General features: G+C 41.2%; 1 protein-coding gene and 1 long non-coding RNA gene across 2 annotated transcripts; both read left to right on the top strand.

Moving 5' to 3' along the window:
* The first annotated feature begins 13,351 nt into the window (after positions 1–13,351).
* LOC130410909 (uncharacterized) lies at positions 13,352–14,397 on the top strand. Its single transcript, XR_008905048.1, has 2 exons — positions 13,352–13,453; positions 13,884–14,397. It is a non-coding gene; the product is annotated as an uncharacterized LOC130410909 (long non-coding RNA).
* A 4,113-nt stretch (positions 14,398–18,510) lies between these two features.
* Positions 18,511–22,512, top strand: si:dkey-9i23.6 (uncharacterized). The gene is made up of 6 exons (XM_056735230.1): positions 18,511–18,794; positions 18,953–19,863; positions 19,992–20,077; positions 21,003–21,540; positions 21,846–21,936; positions 22,046–22,512. The coding sequence occupies exons 2-6, from the start codon at positions 19,786–19,788 to the stop codon at positions 22,090–22,092; spliced, it is 840 nt and encodes a 279-aa protein (XP_056591208.1). The 5' UTR covers positions 18,511–18,794; positions 18,953–19,785; the 3' UTR covers positions 22,093–22,512.
* Positions 22,513–23,978: the final 1,466 nt, after the last annotated feature.

The following is a 23,978-nucleotide window of genomic DNA, read 5'->3' as shown; positions in this document are numbered from 1 at the left end:
TGATGGATCGAATTCCTTTCCACAAAGAGCTGATCAGAGCTTTTAAGCTCTGCGTGCGGTCCAAGAAGTGCTGGACACAACATGAGTCGGGCTGGGTCTTGCTCCCTGATAGGGCGCGCCTGCAAGTTCGCCACCTGGCCGTGGGAACCTTGGGCACATGGCCGGGTCGGGGTCTAAGGCTAGCATGAGACTTACCGGACCCTAATTCTAGGCAATCAGGGGACACAGAAAATGCTTGTAAGTCCCATGCCCTCTTGGAGACGAGCGCCAACAGGAGAAGCGTCTTGATCGTGGGACTTTCCACCACTGAGAAGCGATGAGCAGACGCTACAAACACTTTCAGTGTGGAGGGGGAGAGGTTAGTCTCCAGTCCCATAGGAACACCATGTTCCGATTGAGCACCGTCGTGGGTCTTCTCTCCGAGAAAAGTACCAGGACGAGAAGGGGCACCACTTATAGGCGTATAGCTGCCCGGTGGCTGGGGCCCAAGCCTGAGTGATGGTCTCCACCACAGGGAGGGGGGATAGCCAACTCAGGATCTCCTCGTCCTGTCCAGGGGCCAGACATGGGGGCTCCAAAGGTCTGGCCTGGAATGCCATAACGTGCCCTTCCCCCGAGAGAGCAGGTCTTTCGTCAGGGGAATCAGTCAGGGGAGAGTTGTTATCAAGAGCATCAGCTCCGAGAACCAAGTCTGGTTGGGCCAGTTGGTCGTCTCTTCCCTGACCTTGCACAGGGTCTGTGCAATGAGGTTCACTGGGGAGAAGGTGTACTTTCTCTTGTCGCACGGCCAGCCCGAGGGAGGCCTCGTAGGGAGTGCCAAGGTAGGTAATGGGTGGTGTTCAGAGAGGCGCCTGAGCCTTCCCTAACAGCACCCAGAGAGCTGGGGTGCGCCGAGGTTTAGTTGCAACTCTCCACAAGGCGTCAACTGACAGAGAGCCGTCAGCTGTCTGGTTCAGATTGCGTCGGATATGTGTGGCCCACAGGGAGCGGATCACCTGCTGACTCCAGGGGAAGAGGCGTCGGGTGAGTCGTTCATACGGCATCTCCGGGAGGCCGCATGGATGCGGGCTCCTCATGGCAGGTCTCACGCCCCCTACAGCACGTGTACAACTGATATGCCAGTGCAGGTGGGGCACCGTCCTTGCCCCAACAATGCGTGCCCATTGCACAATGCACCCTCAATTCTGCAGGAAGGTGTCTGTCGACACGCCTTCCCGAGAAAAAGGTCTCCAGGAGGGATTCCTCACCGTGGGGTCGCCAAGAGGTTAGGGTGCGTCGACAGAGACGCATCCGGCTGCTGCCGGTGTGCCACGCTTTCCTCGGAACTCCACTCTGTAGCCAGTTTTTGGAGCGGTATAATGTGCATCAACCCGAGGGGTATCACCATCGTCAAGGATGCCATGTGTCCCAGGAGCCTCTGACTGCTTGGAATGTTCCAGGTAGTTCAACACTGACTAAGTGAGCTCTGTAGTCAGACGTGCTATGTGGAGACAGAGCTGAGTTCCTTACTGTAAGAATATTACTTTTTGTCCCGTTGTCTAGGTACTAGTATTCTAAGGCTGAAGAGTCTAGTCCAGTGGTTCTCAACTCCAGTCCTCAGGCCCCCCCTGACAGTATACTTTTGATGTCTCCCTATTGAACACATGAACGAGTTAATGAGATAATGAAGTGATGATTGAGTCATTAATGATGAACAGGTGAAGTTAACAAACACAATCACTACTGAAAACATCAACAATAAGAATAAAAACCATAATAGTGTTGAGTGTCTCCATAAGTGTGGCTCTTACCCTTGTTTTATTATGTTACAGTTTTTGCTAGCTGAAATAGTTTGTTTCAGAAGCATATTTATAAGAGTCTGTACAAATGTTGTTGATTTTGGTGTGTCACGATATTTGTCAGACTTAAACAGTTTAAGAAAGTTTAATTCCAACAATTTTGTCTGGCTGTTCAGAAACACACTATAACAGCTGATATAAAAAATAAATCAAGGGTAAGAGCCCCACTAAAGGAAATGTCACGGGGAGACAAATAACCCCCGGAACTTATTCACCAGAGAAGTGTTTCCGCGGGGATACTCCCAGTGTAACACTGTCCCCGGGCCTGTGTGTGTGTCTGTCGCCATGGCAACTAACCGGCAGATTGGCAACAGGTGTGGGGACTTCACTCTGAGTGTCTGATTGAGGCCACGCCAGCATTCTTGAGAGGATAAAACACAAGGGGAAGAGAAGGCTGAGGTGTGTCGTGTCGTGTCGTGTCGTGTCGTGTCGTGTCGTGTCGTGTCGTGTCGTGTCGTGTCGTGTCGTGTCGTGTCGTGTCGTGTCGTGTCGTGTCGTGTCGTGTCGTGTCGTGTCCTCCTTCTCCGTTGATCTGGAGTGGTCTCTCCCGTTGGGAAATGTGTGTGGAGTATTACAGCTGAAGAGTTATCATGAAGAAAGAAGAGTGTGGCTTGCGGGACCCGAGGACGTTAAAAGAGAGTGGAATTCGTCGCCTTGACTGGGAGAGAGTGAAGGATTATCAGGGAAAATTCAAGGAATACCGTCCGCAGTGGGAAAGACGCCAGTGATGAGTATTTGATCCGTCGTTTATATGCACTAAACACTGAAGTGGTGTTGAGAGTTCGGATAGTGTGTGGCACGAGTGAACTAGTACACCGAGTGGATTGTTGATCTGACTCTAACTTCTGTCCTCCCCTTTGCTGAATGTGACGATAGCTGCACCCGTCTTCTGCTTTTCTCTGGAGAGAAATTGAACCCTTGCAAGGACGAGATTTGATCTGGTGGGAGAAAGACCGGAGGGGTGAGTGCTGGCCCGAATGCACGGTGTGCGAGTGAGATGCTGTGCCTGAAGTGACGATTCACACAGTTTGTGTTATGGAGTGAGGTTTGTTGTGTGGAGAAGTAATAGTAGTCTGCTGTGCACTCTCCTCCCAGTCTTTCATCCGCTGTCTCCAGGGAAGGGCTTTTGATACCACAAAGCGCCCGATTTATTACTTCGAGGCAACCCGGCCCTGTCAATTCTGAAGGTTTTACATGCTGTTGAACAGTTAAACCGGGCTGTATCGTTCCAGTGTATAGCCGAAGTGGAGCGTTCCGCTCAAAGTGTCCTCTCCGCCTGGTGGTCTCCACATGCCCCCGCCGAAAGCCTCTGTCCTGGTCAGAAAGGAAGAAGGTATTTCAGCTGGATGTTTCATAGACTGTTGAACAGTTAAATACTGCTACCTTGTTACTGTTGTGGTGCTGAAGCCCATCTGCATAGCGTGAAGTATCTGTCCCCTGCCACACCCGTGAGGTCTGTTCACTGCTGTCTGAAGCTTTGATTCTGTCTGTTCCAGCGAAAGCCCCGCTCCGCTTGTGACATGAGTTTGTTGCAGCTCTGAAACCCATCGGTGTAGTGTGAAGTACCCTGTCCACTATTCGCCACTGAGTCCGGCGTCAGCGCCAGAAGGGAGTAAGCTCCGACTCACCTGTTCCCTTGGGACACCCACCTGTTTCTTACTCACCACTGTGAGCCCGGCGTCAGCGCCAGAAGGAAGTGAGTCCCGATCCACATACCCACCTAGGACACCCACCGTCCATTACTGACTACCGTGAGTCCGACATCGTTGCCCGACACGGTTTGCTCTGGATTCCTGGGAAGAGGAAGGAAGAGGATTTTAGATTAGGGTTTTCAAATTACTTTTAAATATTAAATAAAGCTTGTGATTCTTTTATTCCTGTCTCCTGCCTCCTCCTTTGACACGCTCCTCAGGGTGATCCTGGTCTAGGGGTGGGTGCAGTCTGGTTTGACCCACTCCGACCTGTGACAGAAACATTATTATGTTTTTTGTTCTTACTGATGATGTTTTTGTTAGCAGCAGGTGTTCATCATTATTGATCAATCATCACGTCATTATCTCATTAACTCGGTCATGTGTTCAATAGGGACACATCTAAAATAATCTGTCAGGGGGGGCCTGAGGACTGTAGTTGAGAACCACTGGTCTAGTCGATGGAACACACAGAGTTTCGGGATCCCGGAGACCAAGAATGACACAGACAAAGAAGTGCAGTTCAATCAAAGTCCAAAGTTTATTGTATTAAGGACTAATGTTTATATGCATAAAAAGGGAAGTAACATTGGTCATGGAAAATCACCAGACCTCTATTTCAACTCAATTTGGGAATGACAGCATGTATTTAGTTCCCTGTTCTCATCTTCTAGAACATTCAAGGACACTGTGTGTAGCGATGTCATCACTTGACAGCAATCATGTCAGCTTGTCGGGTCAGACATGTCCCTTGAGTATTACTCCTCCTAATATGGTTGCAAAGAGTATAAACATTTTGGTTAATGTGGGGGACACAGACGAGATCCAGATTCTCACAATGGCCACTTTCAGACCAACGGTCTTACAAGCAGTCCTGTGTCCCTTTAAAGTTCAAAGTACAGTAATAAAGGTGTTAATACAAAATCTATAAAGGTGTGTTATATCAAAATCTTTTTAGTATAAAAGGTGATATAAAATTTACTTTAATTAAAATCTACTGTAATAAAGGTGTGAGTGTAAAAGTAAAATGATAGTTGCACTTACGTATTTTTGTTTGTTTTTCTGGTGTGCAAGCTGTTATGAGATTAAACATCATTCAGAGTGATTTGTAATGAAAAATAACAAAACAAATCATCCTCAATAAAAACAAAAAGATAAACATAATCATATCTACTCATCATCATCTTCCGTGTTAATCTCAATGATCGAAACGTCTAACCCATTATCTCTTTCCATTTCAATGTCATTTCCTTCAGCAACATCTCTTGGTCTCTCGACTACCGGTATTGGTTCTGGTTCTATTTCATATATGTGAGCATAATCATGATCATCCTCGTCCGTGTCACTATGATTATCAAATGTAGACCCCCAAGGTCGAGCATGATTTTCCGGACGATAACCCTCTGGTGTTCGCCTAACCTGATACTGTATACATCAGTTGTTCTCCTTGCTAACATTACTTGATAATTTTCCTGGGTTGTTGCAGACGTAATAGATTTTTTAACACATCCAACCACACATTGCAACATGCATGGCAACAGGAGTAGCAAAGCTAATCCAGTGATTACAATTGGAATTACCGTACCGGTTATGTATGTAGAACCATGCTGTTGCAACAGGACCCCTAAAGCTGCACCCACCGTCTCCCTAACGTGCAAATGACAGATGCTTTTTCACAGTCCTCCTTCGTCTCCCCCGACACGAGGATGTCATCTGCAAACTGAAGAACACAAACTGATGAAGGCAGATCAGTCATTTTGGCCAAAGTTCTGTGCACTGCTGCAGAAAAGACAGTGGGTGAGTCTGCGTAGCCCTGTGCAAGGTGTTTCCATGAATATTGCTGTCCTTTAAATGTAAAAGCTAACAAAGGCTGAGTATCTGGGTGTACAGGCACAGAGAAAAAAGCTGCACACAAATCAATTACTGTAAAATACTTGTGCGAGTGAGACATAGAATTCATGACAGTCAGAACATCAGGCACAATTGGTGTGAGTGGTATGATTAACTGATTGACTGCTCTTTAATCTTGAGTTAATCTCCAAGTTTTCCCATCAGCCTTCACAACGGGATAAATTGGTGTGTTATATGGTGAATGTGCTTGTTCCAGCACTCCTTGCTTGACAAAATGTTCAATTAAAGGCTTAATACCTTCTTCTTTATCTTTAGACAAAGGGTATTGTTTAATGTAGACAGGCTTGTTTGTTTTAAGTTTAGCCCAGTAAGGTTCCATGTCAAGGAAACCAGTGTAATCCTTGAACTGAGACCATAATAAAGGGTTAATCATGGAGTCTACCCGTGTAGTCATGCTACACCGTGTAGGTGCTTGTGAACTGCTTGGCAGTCCACCTGTGGGCAAAGGATCTACGGATGCCTGTAAACTAGACAGAAAAGAAAAAACAACCTTGTGATCAGTAAACTTAATATCCATGCCTAATTTATGCATCATATCACAACCTAAAAGATTTAATGGAGCACCTGGAATAATTGTAAACTTGTGGGAAAATGTTTGAATACCCTCAGCCTTAACCTCTACCGGAGGTGTAACAGCACAGGCAATGTCAGTTCCGGAAATTCCCACAGAGTGAATTATTTGATTAGTTATAGGACCCTCATAAGTGTCAAAGTCATAGACGAAGCATCTGTGCCTGTATCAAGCAGAAAGGTTTGAGGCTGCCCATTTACCATAAGGGGAAAATAAGGCAGATCCTCTCCATTATTCGAGAATGTTAGGGTCATCATACATAAATTAGAACTGACATCACTCTGCGGGCATCCCTATGCTTGATTTGGATACCACTGGGTTGGATATGAAGTGTTCTCATTTCTGTGCTGTGGTGCGCTCTGTGTGTGTGTGTCACCAGAAATTGGCCGAGGTGACTCAAACTTGTGCAGTTGTCTACACTCTTGTTTGTAGTGGCCCCTTTTTCTGCAAGGAAAGCATGTTATGTCGGACTTCCTCCTTTGGCTAGGGTTTGGTTGCTTCTGATCTACAGAAGTGCACTCATTGTTCCCCTTTTCTGCATAGCCTGTAAACATAGCATTCTCAAGTTTAACCGGGAAACCACCAGAGGCATCTAGTTCCCTAATTCTTTTTCCTAGAGCCTCAAGCGTCACGTCATGCAAGTTCGAAGTAGTGATTCTGATCAATTGTGCTTGTTTGGCATTCATGTTATTTAACATAGTGTTAACAAACAGAGGTTTTATGTCATTATTTAATGCCAATTTAGAATCTTCAATCCATGCTTTCTTAAAACGCACAAAGAAATTGGGCGGTTGATTCTTTCGCTGCCTAGTTAGTGCTTGCTGCAAATGATAAATCATATTGGCTTCCTAAACGTTCATCAAGAAACACTCTCGACTGTTTAAAAAATACTTCAACATTTGCAGAAGTTTCCCAAAATAACTCATGTGGGCTTGCAGCCGTACCGCTGTTGGTGATTTTATCATTGTCAATTGATAGCGCGGGACATTTTTCGGTCTACATTTCTTCTGTTACATCTTTCTCGAGCGTTCTTAACAACACCGCTCGGAAATCACTACCTGTAAAATGTGCATATTTTGTATGAGTTTGTAAAATCTATACATATTTTCCCGCTTCCTGTGGGGAAGGCAAACTTTTACAAATTGCTTCCATATCAGACATTCTTAACGGTCTAACATTTACCGTGTTACCAGCTCTTACCAAAACCATTGAACTTTGAGGTTTTGTCCTCGGGTCAGAATTATCATGAATCAATTGTTTAACCTTTTTATCAGGGGGGTTCGTATCGGCGTTTTGTTCGCGACCTGTAATGTTAAGATATGCAAAAATTTTGGGCTTTACCATCAGCAGGGGTGCAGAGGGAAAAGTCTGGTTTTGGCAAGGGACAGAGTATGCAGGCGGCTTTTCCCGCAGCCACCGATTTTGATTTTGGGTTGCAACATACGCAACAACTTTTGATTTTTCCGCACCCTGGTCCCAAACCTTTTCATGTCTTTCCATACGGCATAAGCTTTATTCATGTATGGATAATCCCACAATGGGTCTCCCCATCCTTATTTTACCATGTCCTTTGCCAATTCCATACCCTCATCAGAAAATTAACCGTCCCTCGGATAGGGAATATCAATTTGCGGTTTCATTCCCTCCGACCATCCTGCGAGGTTGCTAACATATGGATCAGTATAAAACCCTTGATTATTTCTGTACATAAATGCGACTGGCGTTTCGCCCGGCATTGGCCTTGAAACAGAACTCCCCATCTTTCACTTCAAAAATTGGCAGTGTTAGAAAAAATACAGACAAATATAAAAATAGCAGCAATAACTCTCGTGTTCGATCGACGGACCGTTCCAACAATATTGGATGTATTGTATTGCGATCAGGGGTGATATTAAAATTCACCGTCTTTTTCCTGATAACAATATTCCAATATACCATACAGTAACAGTGATATCAATTATATATTTCCACAATTTAATACAACCTTTGAATAAATGATTCTTTTTCAGAATAAAACAGATTTTTTCTGAGTTACAAAGCCTATTTCTCTGAGTAGCAAAGCTGACACCGCGATCCCAAATTACAGTGTGATCAGGACTGCATAACCATTCATATTCGTGCGTTAATAATTATTTTACTAATTACTGTTGCCAGCTGCGCTGTCATAACAATGGGAAGTGAAATACACTAACATGAATTGAAAAACCCTATTTCGTCTGTACGAAATATTAATTCACAAGAATCCTACAGGGTGAGCGTTAGATTTCTGTAAATCAATAAAATAACTGTATAGAAAAAACACTTTCCCCTTTTAATGTAGGTCTTTGCCGATCGCCAGTGCGCTTGCCTCAGGTATGCTTTGGTCTCTTGGTTCTAAGAGAGGTGTCTTCCCCCCTTTCGCAGACGAGCCCCCAACTAGAAAGAGAATGCGTTGCACGGGGTGACCTTTCTCGGTTGACCTGTAGGCCCAATCTATCTGCGTGCCAGAGCACTAGGTCCCTGATTGCACATAACATATCTAACGAGAGCCTCGTCGAGATAGTTTAGTGCCCGCACACCTCTCTCCCTGAGGGGAGTGAGGGCGGCTTCCACGATCTTCATGAAGACTCGTGGGGAAGGGACGGACCGAAAGGGAGGACTCTGTACTGACATGCCTGACCACTTCTCTAGAATCGAGACATGAAAGTAAGTGTCGCTCAGGTCAATTGCCATGAACCCATCTTTGACATCCGGAGACGTCGAGATGCCATTCTGCGTAAGCATCCTGACCGGCAGGTTGAGTAGGTGCCTGTTCAGGGTCTGCAAATCTAGCAACCCTCCTTTTTCTGAGAAGATGAAATACGGGTCACCACCCGTTGAACATCACGGCTAGAGGGACGAATGTAGCCGAGACGGATCATATCTCCTAGCCGCGTGGCGGTTTGGGCAAGTCTTGTCAGACTCCCAGGGACCGGGACTAGAGGTACAATCTACTTCATCGACCTCCCGGGGGGGGTTCAATGGCTGGCAGAACGGGTCTTCCACTTTGAGGGGACCCCCAGGGGGCAAGGCTCTGCTTGCCTGCCTAGCGAGGATGTAGCAACGTGTACTGTCTGTGAGAGTGCAGTGGATTGCTGCTTATCCTCAACATAATGTCTCGCCATGACGCAATGTCGAGTTGCCGAACACTGTCATGTAGAGGGTGATCACGGCTGTGAAACACCCAGAGAGAGAGAGAACCCTTCGAAGTGGGCTGTTGGGATGGGGCAGGACCGTCCTTGAATGACCTCCTAACCTGGGGTCTAGCCCAAAGGTGTTCTCGGTCTCCCTGGGAAGAAAGGGTGACTGAACTAGTTTGACTTGTACGCGCGGAGAAGGGGGCATTTCCGGGTCTTACAGAGTTCCTCATGCACTTCCGGTATACATGGCAGTGATGGGTAAGCGCGGCTTGGAGCTGTGCGCCAAACCCGGTGTACCGCGTGTAAAGCCGCGAGCGTTGGGGGAGGGGCAGTGCGTCCAACGCCGCCCCATTCTCACGGGGGCCTGGGAAAGCATGGCTGGCATTTTCAACGTTCGATTTTTCCTGATCTCGACCCCCGGAAGGAGGGAGCTTCAAGGAATTATCGAGGTCAAAAATGCCAGTCAGTCACCCTCCATTGTTGCAAGGCAGTTGGGGCCTTTTTTGGGGAACGATCAAATGAGCGAGGTGCGAGCGCTCGCAATAACCCTCATGTCACCCACGGGGCTCGCCGAAGCGGACGGCAGGGCCGTAGCCACTGCTGTCACGAGACAGGGAGCAACTGGAGGTGGCGGCTGGTTCCCGTGGGAAGACAGCCGGCTGTGCCTCAACGTCTGAATCGTCATCCACCCGCAGTGTGGGCAGAACGTATCCATAACGGCTGCCTCAACGTGCTGGAGAACCCAACACCCGAGGCAGACATTGTGTCCATCCCCCTCCTCGATGAGTGGGGAACAATCAAATGAGCGAGGTGCGAGAGGTCTTTGATCCAGCGGCTGGCGGATTAGCACTTGCAATAATCCTCATGTCATTCTTGGTGCTTGCCGGAGCGGACGGCAGGGCCGTTTTCTGTCATGAAACGGGGAGCAACACGAGTTGGCGGCTGGTTCCCGAGGGAAGACAGCCGCCCGTGACGCAACGACTGGATCGTCATCCGCCCGCAGTGCAGGCAAAATGTATCCAGAACGGCTGCCAACGTGCTGGAGAACCCAATACCCGAGGCAGACATCGTGTCCGTCCCCCTCTTTGATGAGTGTGTTGCACCCGAGAGAACAGTGGGACATGCCACGCTGGAGAAATACGCTCTTTTAGAAGGAAATATGCTCTTCTAGAAAGATCTCGAACACATTTGGCACCACCGAGACGACCAGGGGAAAGTCGCCGCAGGAAGGGACGATCAGCTGCACCACGTGGTGAGAATCTGGCGATGTAGATACGAGCATTCTTGTAGTCAGGAGCGAAGGCTCCAAAGAACAAAAGGTGAATGAATGATACACGCCGGCTTAATTTTATGCTGGACATCCGGAGGTGGAGCCCAGCATGCAAATTTCATAAGCCAATTTCATTGGCCATTTCTAAAAGTAGTCAGAGTTGATAGGTTCTCAAGGGCAAACCCCATTTGTTGGTTTGACACAACGTCGAGACCGACAGAAAGGAAACTTTACCATTTGTGTACCAAGAACTGCGCTATTTTCAACAACGCGATTGCAAAAGGTTTTTAATTTCAAATAAATGATTCCTGGATAAATACATTTAGAATAAAATAAGTAATAAGTAAAAAACACAGGACACAGGCGGACATCAGTGGTTATATATAAGTGTAAATTCATTTGGTTGACATTACTGGTAGGTACCATTTAGTGTTCCCTGAATGACGCATCCCTACCCAAACGACGCCCTATGGGTACGATAACAATAGCCTATGCTTTATGATTTATTTTGTTTTTGCTTCAGACAACTATTATCTTTATAACGTTGGGATATGAGATCACTTTGAAGACAGATGCACACAAAGTCATCTATGAAATACAGATGTTAGTTAATAGCGAAACATTTTTAATGCAAAGAGGTACTGTATGTATCACCTCGGGACAGCGCCCCTTTATTTGCCTCTCTGTTGTGATGAGTTTCGCGATGACGCAGAACACTGACGCCCCCTGGTGGACATAAGTGCATAAATACGTACAAAAATAGACGTTCCCCTGTCCCATTTGTCTTTATATCGCTCAGAAGTGTGCTCGCGAGAGCCTCCTTTGTGCCCTCGATGCGGTCTTGGTAAAGACTCCACTGAAGTCCCCTACTCAGGAATCCGTGCGAAAGACTAATCAGATAAATGAGGAGAGAAGTATTGTGGACGTTAGATTTTTGGCGGCATGGCAGAGACAGTTTTGTTACATTAATAAGACATATTGTAGACCACTGCATACAACTAAATACTCTTATAATGGGCAATTGAGCCAATAGCAATTATTTGGGGTACTTAATTATTTCAATATATTGTTTTATTTGGGTATAATGTCTTGAATTTTGTCAGAGTTTTCGCATTTTTGAGGTTCCCCGTTTTTTGTAGTTTTCTATCAAATGTTCCTATAATCCTACCACTACCATAATACAACCAAAAAATATGATTTTTTTGTTTTGTTTTAATGAGCACTGTGATGATGATTATTATTTAATTAAATGTCATGATAATGCATTTCCAAATTACTATACAGAAGCATTTAACAATCAAATCTTAGAGGCATAAAAAACAGTCAAACACAGAACTATAAAAAGGTTATAGTCCACCACAAAAGGTGGGAGGTGCCTTTAACGTGTTCTTGATGTTAAACATGCAATGTGTTGTTTGTCTTTATCTGATTAAGGAAGCAACGAGACGACATTGCAATTTAGAGATGTGGCCTTTAGGCATGAGTTACGCCTCTGCTCAAGGGTTTGAGTAAGCAGTGTTCTGCAGTAGGTAGCACATATGCCACATTAGCCACTGTAAGAGATAAATCACTGTGTATAAATTATTGATATTCTGTATGATAGAGATAAATTATTGATATTCTGTATGATAGAGAGATTATTAAAGCACTGGGACTGTATGACATTCTCACACCTAAACAAGCCAAAAAAAAGGGAAAACCTAAAAAGGAAAAATAAGGCATTTTCAGTACAATCCAAACACTACTTTGTAACAGGAATATTAAATAAATTGTGATTTTTAAAAGTTACATAGAACTGTTTGGTAAAACTTAAAAAAAGTAGTGCATCATTAATAAGTAAAAACATCTGTACAGGGTTCATCTAAATCACAATATACAGCTGCAAGAACAAATAAGCGACAATTTCAAAGAGCGTTTTCAGTTTTTCTGAATTTACTATTTATAGGTATGTTTAAGTATAATGATGACTTTTGTTTCATTCTGTGAACTACCAATAATATTTCTTCTGATTTTCAAACAAAAATATTGTTTATATTTGCATTTATTTACAGAAAACGAAAATTGTAGAAGCAGGTTAAAGTAACAGAAAAGATGCTCTTTATTTATTCAGACCACAAAAACTGCAAAGAAAACAAGTTCCCATTCACTTTTAATTTAAACGATAAAAAAACATATTTCTACAGGTATTAAGGAAAGTTCATAAATTATTTTTTACGTGATAACCTCGATTTTATCATAGTTTTCATGAGTCTTGTCATCCTGTCAGTCTTTCACATTGCTGTTGAATGACTCCTAATGTTTGATTTATGGTTTCAATTCAACAGACACAGGACAGGATTCAAAACAATACACACACAAATGCTGATTATGAACATTTGGAATGGTCTCTTAATTTTTTCTGTGGGTGTATACAGTTGACCTTTTAGCAATACGATTACCATTAGCATTATGCAGCATATCTCACAAAAGTGTATGGCTATACTGTGTATGACTTTAAAAAATATTAAATTCTCACACTTATCACTGTGTTGCATAATTTGGTAGAAAAACAATTCTGATATTGTTTGTATATCACACTGAGGTGGTATAATCTTATTTTAAAGTTGAATGAGTCTATGCAATCGGATAGTTTTCTTTTAATTATTATCTGAAGGTATATAAATAATAGTACATATAGGCCATTTTGAAGGCGTACTTTAAAAGGCTTGGGTTATTGTCTTCAACATTAGTGCAATAATGGATATTTTTTGAATATATATCGTTTAATGGGTAACATTATATATTGATATATTTTATTCTCATTAATTATTAATACACAATCCACAGACTGATATCGCGTTCGCCGTAGGTCGCTTTTATTTTGAAATCCCAAAAGACGCTTTACCGTAATACGCAATATAATCGCACATAAGAAAAAAGTGAGGGCTAGAGGTGGCGGCTGGCTTGACCGCAGTGGCTAATCAATCTGACTAGTGTCATTCAACTAAAGAACTGTTTCAATTGTTATTTTCTTGGTAAGTGAGTTTGCTTATCGCTGCATTTAATTATATAATGGTTATCGTGAGCTCTTAAAAAGAGGGGAATTTTATCATTCAATTATAATGTTATGTTCCTTGAATATGTGGTCAAAACGTAAGTGTGTTTAAATATCTGTGAGAACAGTAATGTTTAAGAAAATATTCATTGTTAAAATGTATTATTAACCTTCGTGTGAGAAATGTGCTCCGTAGCTCACGTGCGAATTGCTAATCGTGTGAGTAAAGCTCTATGTGTTTCATATTGAATGTATGCGGATGTATTGTGTTATCTCGGTAACAAGGGAATATATCATTAAATATGCTTTAATGCGTGCGTTATGTTACTGTGTTAAATGCGAATGAATATTGAGATTACTACAATGGTTGTTTATAATGACTAATTGTTGCTTTGTCGTGTCTTTGCAAGGTCGGGGTTTTTCCTCCTGGGTTTTTCTTTATTTTCCTTTCCCGGTTGTCTTCGGTTTGTTTCCTTCTTCCTTTCCATTGCCTCCTGCACCCTGTTCCCGTTCTGATGGAGAAAGGAGTTTTTTCTTTTTTTCCATACGGAGTTTCCAGAACTGAATTGTCTCGCCATCAAAGGAGATATTTCCTATTGGTGAAACTGGCGAGCCATTCCGGTTTTACAAATTATCGCGTACTTCCTACATGGCAACGAAGTGGTAGGACAAAGACTGCTTATTTTGCAACCTTAGCAAATGCGGCTGATTTTCCTACGGATAATTCAGCCACACGGACACTGGACGGAGTCAAACTCTTGTCATTGCCTGAGTAGCAAATTTAGGAAGTTTCTCTTTGGATGTATTTTTTGGAAATTCAATGGTATTATTGTTTAAGTTAAATTTTTGTTGTATATTTTTCCATTTATCTTTTTTCTGACAGGCTAATATAGCTGAACATAAAGAACACTTATTTTCCATTTATGACCTTGTCTCGAGTGTTTATTTCCCTCGAATGCGAATTAATCTTTATGACTGTTGTGTGATCCTGACTACTGGGTGAGCTGTCATACATTGTTAGGTGGGTTACATACTGCAAAAAAAATCATATTCATTTTTAAGCAATAAAACCGTTAAATTTGTGCAGACTTCTACAATTCTTTTTATGTGATAACCTCGATTTTTATGACTGCTGCTAGTCGTGTGTCACTGTACGTAAAATGAGTGAAAGTGCAGGCAGTGAAATGGTTAACAAAAACTTTATTTAACAAAAACTCACAAATGGGCAAAACAGGGACTCTCAATATTAAGACAAAACAAAGACTTTAGAACAATAAATCTACAGCAAGGAACAAGGAGTCCAGTAGACGAGGGTAAGGGAAGCATACAAAGAACATACTCACAGTGTCAAGACACAAAACAAGCACAAGTAAGCAGAACAAACGAGCACAGAACAATGAAACCCAAGGGCTTTTTAAAGGGAGACTAGCAAAGGATAATTAACAAGGGACATGTGTCGGGGATGAAACACTGATGGAGAGATAACTTGGAAGGAGAGGGCAGGAACAGAGACAAGACCGGAGAGAGTATGGAAGTGGAAGCCAAAATGTCTCTCTCCACACAAAACGGGTGATACTGTCATGATCCTGCCCCAAGACTGGAAAGCCTGAACAAAAATGACAGAACCATGACAGTCTTGCACATTGCTTTTGGATGACTTTATGTCTCTTTTAAGGGTTGAGACTGGACTGAAATGGCCACAGTACATCTAGAAATACTGATTATATGAACATTTTGAATGGTCTCTACAGTTAGTCTCGGCAGTGTATAGGTATATTTCACACCATTAAAAATGTTCATAGGCAAAAGCTTTTTGATCCACTACAAAAGCTAAGATAAGCATCCACATTAACCAACTAAGGGGAACATTTCTTCACATGACCAATCATTGCTTGTGATTATCTCTCTCATAACTACAATTCAGCCGGGAATCGCTTCCCCACAAAACCACACACACGCTTAACTTAAGTGTAACGCATGACCGAAGACCAAATCAAATAAGAAACTGTACACTGGGGCTATGCTCAAGTACTGCAGTATATGTAGCTCTCTATCAGTAAATGATAGCACTAAGTGTTAGATGTCTCACAATGATTCGATTGTCTTGAAACAGGAGCTCAAGATGGAGCGAGGATGCAAAGTAATAAAAAGCAGGAGAGAGAAATGGATGGGTCTCACTACAAATTGGTGAACAAAATCATCATTGCATCACATGCAATAATCAGTAAAAAGATTAGAGAGGCGCGATTGAGACAAATCCAGAGAAACATAACAGATACAAAAAGAGGGTCTTTCACAAAAAAAGAACTAATGCAAATGCAGAAATGACAGACATACCATAAAAAAGTGGCGACAACACTAAAAAAGGGAGATGACGCATACAAAATACCTTGAAACATATTTTCAATTGCCAAAATGCATTTCATTAACAAAAATGTAGCTATACATTTTTTTAAGTACACTTAAGAAAAGTTCAAGTATATTTTTATGTATACTTTATGTTCTAAGTATACCAGTATACGTGTAGTACATTTATTGATATTTGGGACTAAATTGGTACACTTTTAGATTGTAGAAGCATAATGACTTTCAAGTGAAAGTTTACTAGTAAGTTTGTCATTTGTTCTACAAAAACAATAAATTAAAGTGTATGCACACCGATTGTTTACTAGTACAATATCACATTCCTGTTTCAGTCAGTAGTTTTTAAGTCTACATTGTAGTAGAGTAGGCGGGGCGAGACCGTGGTTCGAGTCCGGTGAGTAATTGTGAATTAGCGCCAGCTGTGCGCACACCGGGCTCGAATCACGTAGGAGATGGGAGCATAAAAGGAACGAGCGACCGGACCGTCGAAGAGAGAGGACCGGGCCCGAACTTGTGTTATGTTTGTATTTATATTTATGTTCATGTTTTGTTCGCCGGCGGTCGTCCGTGAGGGGCCGCCGGCTGTTTTATTAATTTATTAAATGTATGAAATGTCTTCCGGTTCCCGCCTCCTTCCTTCCATTTTATTGAGATGTGTTACATACATGTTTTATTTTATTGAATTTAATGGAGTCATATGACATGGCTAAAACGAATATCGTTTGTTTAGATGTAATTCAACGTGTATGCACGATTTAAGGTTAAAAAACACTGTATTTTCTGTGTATCTCCTCTTTTGCCCGCCTCCCTGAAACTCGGAGATTTTTTACAAAGCTCATCGCTCTGAAAAGGGAGGTGTGCTATGATTGGCCAGTTAACCAGTGTGTAGTGATTGGTCAAATACTGCAAGCGTGTGACAGAAATGTAACGCCTCTTACCATATAAGGTTCCAAAGCAATTCTACTGACTATACGCCCACCTTACTTGCGCATCGTTTTGGGCGGTCTTATGTATAACTCATACCAAGAACTGACGTGGATTTGTGGGTGTATAGTTCCACGATCCGTTTCCGGCAGGTCTCTGTGAGCATTCCCTTTCAGATAGAATGCATCTTTTGTTCCAACACTTTTTTAGACACAATTTTACGTGTCTAATACATGCATGGGCAACTTATAACACGCCAAAGACACAGAAAAACATGTATTCGAGCAATATGATCTCTTTCATGGGGTGGTTCCCCTTACAGGAATTTGATTCGGTCAGGACTAGGGTTTGGTTAAAGTAAACATTTTTGGGTAGTTTTACAAACATGACTTACAAAAGACATTATTTGGGTTCATTTCAAGACAAAACAATGGCACTGATGTGTCTAAAGATATGTCTGGTGAGATTTTGAAACATCCATTATTCCGCAAGAGAATGAACCAGAAGCTTCAGAACCACAAAACCAAAGCAGGAAAGCGCAGCCAAACAAAAGTAATGCCTAGACACAGCACTCCGTGACTCTTCTGCACTTGGACACCCTTAAACACTGCGAAGGCAATATGGCAACCCAACGCAACTTCAAATCCACGGTTGTGTAATACAGTCCATACAGTCATGGGTGCCGTAAAGGGGTGAAAGGTTAGGACGATTCCAAGGGCCCAGGCTGATTTAGGGCCCAGAAGACCAGACCCCCTTTTTATCTTCCTATTTGTAGGGGGCCCAGAAATTTTGGTTTTCATAGGGCACAGAATTTCTGGCGGCACCCTTTGCATACAGTAGCTGAAAATTAAACACGTTACAACTATAACGCTTTAACAATTAACAATGACATTACACAACACCGGCACTCATACAAAAATTGGTAAATTGGCCCATATGCGATTGCCATTAGCGTGAAAATATTCTTGGCAGGGGTGACTTCACCGCTGTCTTTACAGTCTGTTACCGGTTGAAGGAGCCAATAGATATCCAATAATATGTATCGTAAATTTATCAGGCAGTTGAGCGGCATAGCCAGGAAGGCGTGCAGATTGTCAACTTTTTTCTCCGCATATTGATCAATAGTAACGTCCACCAACACTTTGTTGAATATGTCAGAGTTTGCATGCACTAAGAAAAGCACGAAAGGTATCAGGACGTGAACAACCGCGGACAGGATTACATTCAGATTAAAAGAAAAACAGGCCAATTTGGGGAAATAGCAGTGGAGTTGAGGGGATATGTACGAAGTCTGAAAACATTATTTGTCTTCCGCAATATAGACCATGTGACGTCCAGAGTAACAAATCATTGGTTGCCAACTAGCCAGACTTCTCTTCAATATTTCTGCACTAGTCTATTTCGTTCTAAGGTTTAAATGCACAACTTGTTTGTTAGTGAATGGTGTTACTGTTATCATATCTGCACATCTAGAAACAGAAATAAATCATGTACAGCAAACGAATCTAAGATGTAGGCCAAGAATGAAAAGTACCAGAGGGAACTCAGACTTTCTTGTTTGTCAGGTTTGTCTGACCAATGGGCTTCTAGCTGCGCTATCCTCCTCCCATAACACAAAGTTTCTGGAAATGTTTTTCTCTAATGTGTTCACATAAGTTTCCCTTTACAATTAGTTCAAAATAGCACATGTAATGTACGTATAAGAACAACATCATTGATGCACTTAAATTATCTCTGTTGCTATGAAAAGATTAATCTTAAAATAATATTTAAAAACAGGTTTTGCCAGTCTAGAGAGTGAAAGTTGACCATAAAAGGAAATACAAGAGGCTTAGTGTCTCTAAGGAAATAGACAAGGTGTTTCGCACAGGCTGCAGATCTGTTTGGTAAATGGTTCAGACTCTAGATTGACGCACACGAGACTGAAGACAATACATGAAGTCGAGAGAAAACCTAAAGTGAAGAAGCGATCGAAGGTTTGGCTCAGTAATTGAAGAATGAGATGAAAGACTATGGAGAGACAAATATCTGAGGTAAACATAAATGTCATAATGGGTAAAGATCAGATTTAAAAATATGAATTTGTATATTTTGTTGTTTCTTTTGTACTTATGAACTCAACAGAACTTAACATGTAAAGGAAATCTCAGAGCTTTAAACTAAATTAAATCATATATTTTATTTCTTGCAGAATAATGATCTGCAAGACGATGTTAAACTGGAGTCAATGTTGATGAATCTGACTACAAATGAAAGTGCAAAAACACATTTACATGTGCACCCAGACACGACCAGTCCAAATGTTCTGGAGTTGGAAGAAGAAACAACTTGTGAAGAACAAAATGAATTGGATAGCACAGTAAGGTCCGATGTTGATGAGGAATCAACTAAAAAGTCAGAAGCAAAGGAAGTAAATAAAGCTGATGAAGGTTTCAAGGGTTTTCCAGATGTGGTTCCTAAATGGGAAAGAAGAAGATTACCTCCTAGCCCTTTGTACATTCAAACACAGAAGAAAGATGATAAAGCGCTTAGAACAGAGGAAACCACGGAGGATGGAGGTGCTTTATTGCACAAAAGTCAGAAGGAGGGTCTTTCTCAACTGTCATCTGCATCCACATTTTACCTTCCAAATTCTTTGGATAGAGATGATGTCTCACAAACAGAGTTGAAAGATGAAGCTTGTGGCAATAGTTCAGTCCATAAATTAACTCGTCAAAGACATGTACATGTTACAAGCAGGTCAGGAAGGTCTGCTTCTGATCCAGAAGGTCCGCGTCTCATCCAAAATCCCAAAGAACGTAGACCTATCTCAGCTCCAAGTGTTTCAAACTTGAATGAATATGAAGAGAATCCAATTGAAGGGTCAATAAAAGACTCCGGTAACTTGATCAAAGGAAGTTCCCCAACAGGACGAAAGGATTCATGCAATGAAGAGAGCTTTGGAGAAGGGGAACATGATATGTCCAAAATTCAAAATAAAGGAATAAAAATAAATTCAAGGCTATAACTCAGAAAGTGGTGGGAATGCTCAAGGAAAAACCCAATCGTGTGCGTATAGGCAGCAAGAGCAGTCAAGACAATGTGGAAGAAGAGGCACAGTCTGTATGTTTATTTATGTGTCCTTCCTTTGTGGTCTTACACATAATTTCTAGATTATTTATTACATTATGAATAAACAAATAGCTCAACTTGTCCTTTGCATTGTTTTTGAAATCACAATGAATCACTAGTGGAATTCTGTGGAAATGGAGGATGGAGAACCATTGAGTCCACCACCACTGCCACCCAAAATGGGAAGATATATTCACTTAAAAAGGTCAGATATACTTTTATTTACATTTTTTATTTAGGTTTATTATTAACAGGACAATACAATTGTTTAGTTGGGAATTAGTTGTGGGGTAACCCAAAAGACTGTGTATGCTCTGGGTTTCCCTCTAGAACATGTTTATGGAAAAAACCTTATGAAAGAACAAATCATACACAGGCATACCTGAAACAGTTGAAAACATAAGTCATAGTTTGACTGTGTCAGTTTTTTTTTTAGAACACAACCGGAATGTCCTGTTGAGTAATGTTAACCATGCACAATTATTTTTCTCTTAAAGGGGCAGTTCACATACATTTTTTTATTAAATTGTTACCATTTGTTTACCCTTTAATGTCATTCTAAACCTGCATATGACTGTATATTTCTTCTGGAGACCTTCTGGAAAAAATATTTAGAGAAATGTCTCAGTGGTATTTTGTACATACAATGGAAGTCAATGGAGGGCAATGTTGTTTGGTAACCAACGTTCTTCAAATTATCTTCTTCTGCAGAAGAAAGTCATACAGGTTTGGGATGACATGAATGAAAGCAAATGATGAAAGAATAAATGGGAGCTTTTCATTTTTGGGTGAACTATGCCTTTAAAAAAAATTCCAATCACAGCTTGTCTTATTTCTCGTTCTGTGACATTCCTTTAAATGAAATTAACACAAACATGCTTTCAACATCATACAGCTGTAAATGCTGACTCCTAAGGCAACTTGTAGTACAATCATTATCATAAAAATAATAGAAACACAATGTAATTTACGGACAATCCATCGAGGGGTAAAAATTCAGATCACACCGGTCTTTAAATTTTAAACCAAGATGTTAAAGAACATTAGACATAATAACATTTAACTGTATATCTACTTGAAGTTAAATGCAGGGTTAAATTCTATGTAACATTTATGATCATTTTCAAAAGAACGTTCACCTTAAAAGACTTTGAACTCAACCTTGAACCAATCAACTTAATGGAGGAAGTATTTACTGGCGAGGAATGGTTGCCTTATTTGCCCAGCAAAACCAGTTCACCTCAGAAAGACGCTGGTAAACAAGCAATGCCAGATGATGTTGTCCATCCAGACAAAGATACTGAGCTTCATGTTCCTCAGATGACATCAGAGCAGAACCAAACAGAGGACGGAAATGAAAATCTTTCAGATGTGAAACAAGACATTATTAATGAAAATGATGAGACTATAAGTGAGCTGGATAATGAAAGAAAAGACAACAGAAACTTGCTTGAAAGAGAAGTTGTGCCGAATGCACGCATTTTTGCTATTCCTAAAGCTCTGCTATCAAATGCTGCGCAGAAACAAAGGCCACGAAGGATATCCAATGAGATAAATACCTCTGAAAATGTTTATGAATGTATGGACACGTTCTTGATCCCCAAAAATGATTTCCTATTAATGGAAAGGAGGTCATTGGACGTTTATCTGGACTTTTCAACAGTCAAGGTGAGATCTATCAGTGTACAAAAAGTAATTTTTGGAGATACTGGTATCCAGCTTAACTCTTAAATATGTTTATTGTTTTAACCAGTGTTTAGTTACAATCGAGTACCGCAGGGATGAGATATTTTTGTTAAACTTTTGGTTAAGGCAACCAGTGTGTCATTAATATTTGTGCCGGCAATGGACCAGCAATGTTCACCAAAGGGTTAAGAGACAGTGTGAATTAAATATTTTCAAATTAAAAAACATATACATGATATGCATATGAATCATTAATAAAAAGAAATCTCTTTCTATCTCATATGAAGTCACTGGACTTATTGGACAACTCTGCTCTTAAAAGTCGAATTAATTTAAGCAAAAAGAGACACCATGGACCACCTAAAAAATACAGAAAAGGTAAGAAAAGATGTGGATGGGGGGGTTGGAGGGGGAGATGTTGTACTGAATGGGAACATACTGTACAGCAAACCTCAAATGTATCTCTTTTTCTCCTTGTCTTTCTCAGAAACGGCAAAAATGATGTACAGCAAGTTCTACGAGATTCCCTCTTAGGTCCTGTATGATTATACTGTCCTGAAAACCTCATCTTTCGACAGCACGGCTATTGTCATGTGTTGTCCCCTGCATTCAACTCATTTCTTGCATATCTCTAGTGTCCTTCTGAAAACTTGTATGTCCATATTTTGTGATTTTTTGCCATAAATCATTATTTGACACCCTTTTTGTGTCACTGGGTTATGTACTTAAATATCTAACCAATAAAAACACTTAAAAGTGCTTGTCAACTTTAACAACACAGTATGTAAATTTAAAAAGTACAGTGTTTTTTCCATTTCCTTTAAAACAGAACATTCGGACATCCGATGTTTCAGAAGCATGCATTTTAATGGCATATAGCTGCACATGTTGTGGCGAAATCGATCTCACGAAGACCAGGAAGCCAAGTTTCAAGGGTTTCAATCTTTAATTTGTTCGAACAAGTCAAAGAGAGTCATACAGAGTTCATCTGAAGATGTCTCACCAATACATATATGACTCCATCTTTTATACATTGTTCTCACATTGTTATCCCCGTTTAAACCAATCAGGTTTCACATGACATCACCTATTTTCGTTAGTCCATCCTTTACTGACCTTCCACAGTTAAATGTCAATCTCCATAGATCAGTATTTAACTGTGGCAAAACTTTTTAAAAGCTTAAAAAAATGCACATACATCCATCCTTAAAATGCAGCTATATATCACGTTGTCATTTAATACACCTGGCTTATTGTATTTAAAGGGTAAACATGTGCTTAAATCAATATAATAGTGTATACTGTGTTCGTCTGTGACTAGTACCAACTAGTGTCTTCAAAAGTGTGTGTGTGAGTTGCTAAGCAGATGTGAGGTCCATATCTGCTTGGTGCCCATGAGGCCCATAGCCTTTGTTAAAATCAGAGTTTTTATTCTATAACTATCTTAGATGTATGCTTTTATATAAGAACAAATGTAATATATTTAGAAACTTTAAATGTAGTCTTTTATATAAGAAAACTGGGTAATATAAAGAAAAGTAAGTAATATACTTAGAAAAAAACCCATATAACATCGAGCACTTCAGGGGACACTGGGCAGTGATTGAAATGGGGAATAAAGGGTTGCCTCTTTACTCTTTTACAACATTTGAAATTTCAAGAACGAAAGAAAAACAGTTTTTAGAAATTGCTGGTACAACACATTTATTTACTAAAGAAATAATTTTCCAAACAACTGATTTAATAATGTTAAAGACAAATTTGACCAGAAAAATTGTCAATTCATTACCTGTGATAATTGTTCTGCAGTCATCAGTCAATAAAACCCATCATGACTGTCATATCTTACCTTATATTCAATTAACTTCTGTCAAAGCATGTCAAGTTGATTATACATTCATTATGTGACAAACAACCTAGGCTTTCATTTAAAACAGGAGAATTCGAAAAAGATAAGTATAGTTTGCATCTCTGAAATCTTACTGTTTATCATTTTTATTTTAAAACCGTTGGCTTTGTTATGTTTGCCTTCTCACATCTCACTACACAGTCACAGTCATTAGCGCCCTTCTGCAGTCTTCTTTCATTTAATTTGGCTGAATGTTCTGTCTTCTTTAGTTTTATTGGCTGAAATGCTTGGCCTCTGTAATTTAATTGTCTTGAATTCCGTAAACCCTGTTTGATTGGTCAATCTGTTGAAATTGGGCACCAAAGGCACGATGGAATGCCTGCAATCTTTAGCCAACATAGCGTAACTACTAATGCTTACTTCATGGTTAGGGTCGTTTTTATTAAGGTCGTTTTCAGATTGGGCTCGTTTGCTGCGGTCCGAACTTGCACTCAATTGCAAAAAAAATTGACCTGCCGCTCTGATTCCACTCGCAACGCTGAAATACGATGCAGCCTGCACTCTCGCTCGA

This window comes from Triplophysa dalaica, chromosome 2 (genome assembly GCF_015846415.1).
Source record: "Triplophysa dalaica isolate WHDGS20190420 chromosome 2, ASM1584641v1, whole genome shotgun sequence".
NCBI lineage: Eukaryota > Metazoa > Chordata > Actinopteri > Cypriniformes > Nemacheilidae > Triplophysa > Triplophysa dalaica.
Note: the sequence above shows the minus strand (reverse complement) of the source record. Positions and strands in the feature narration are given on the sequence as shown.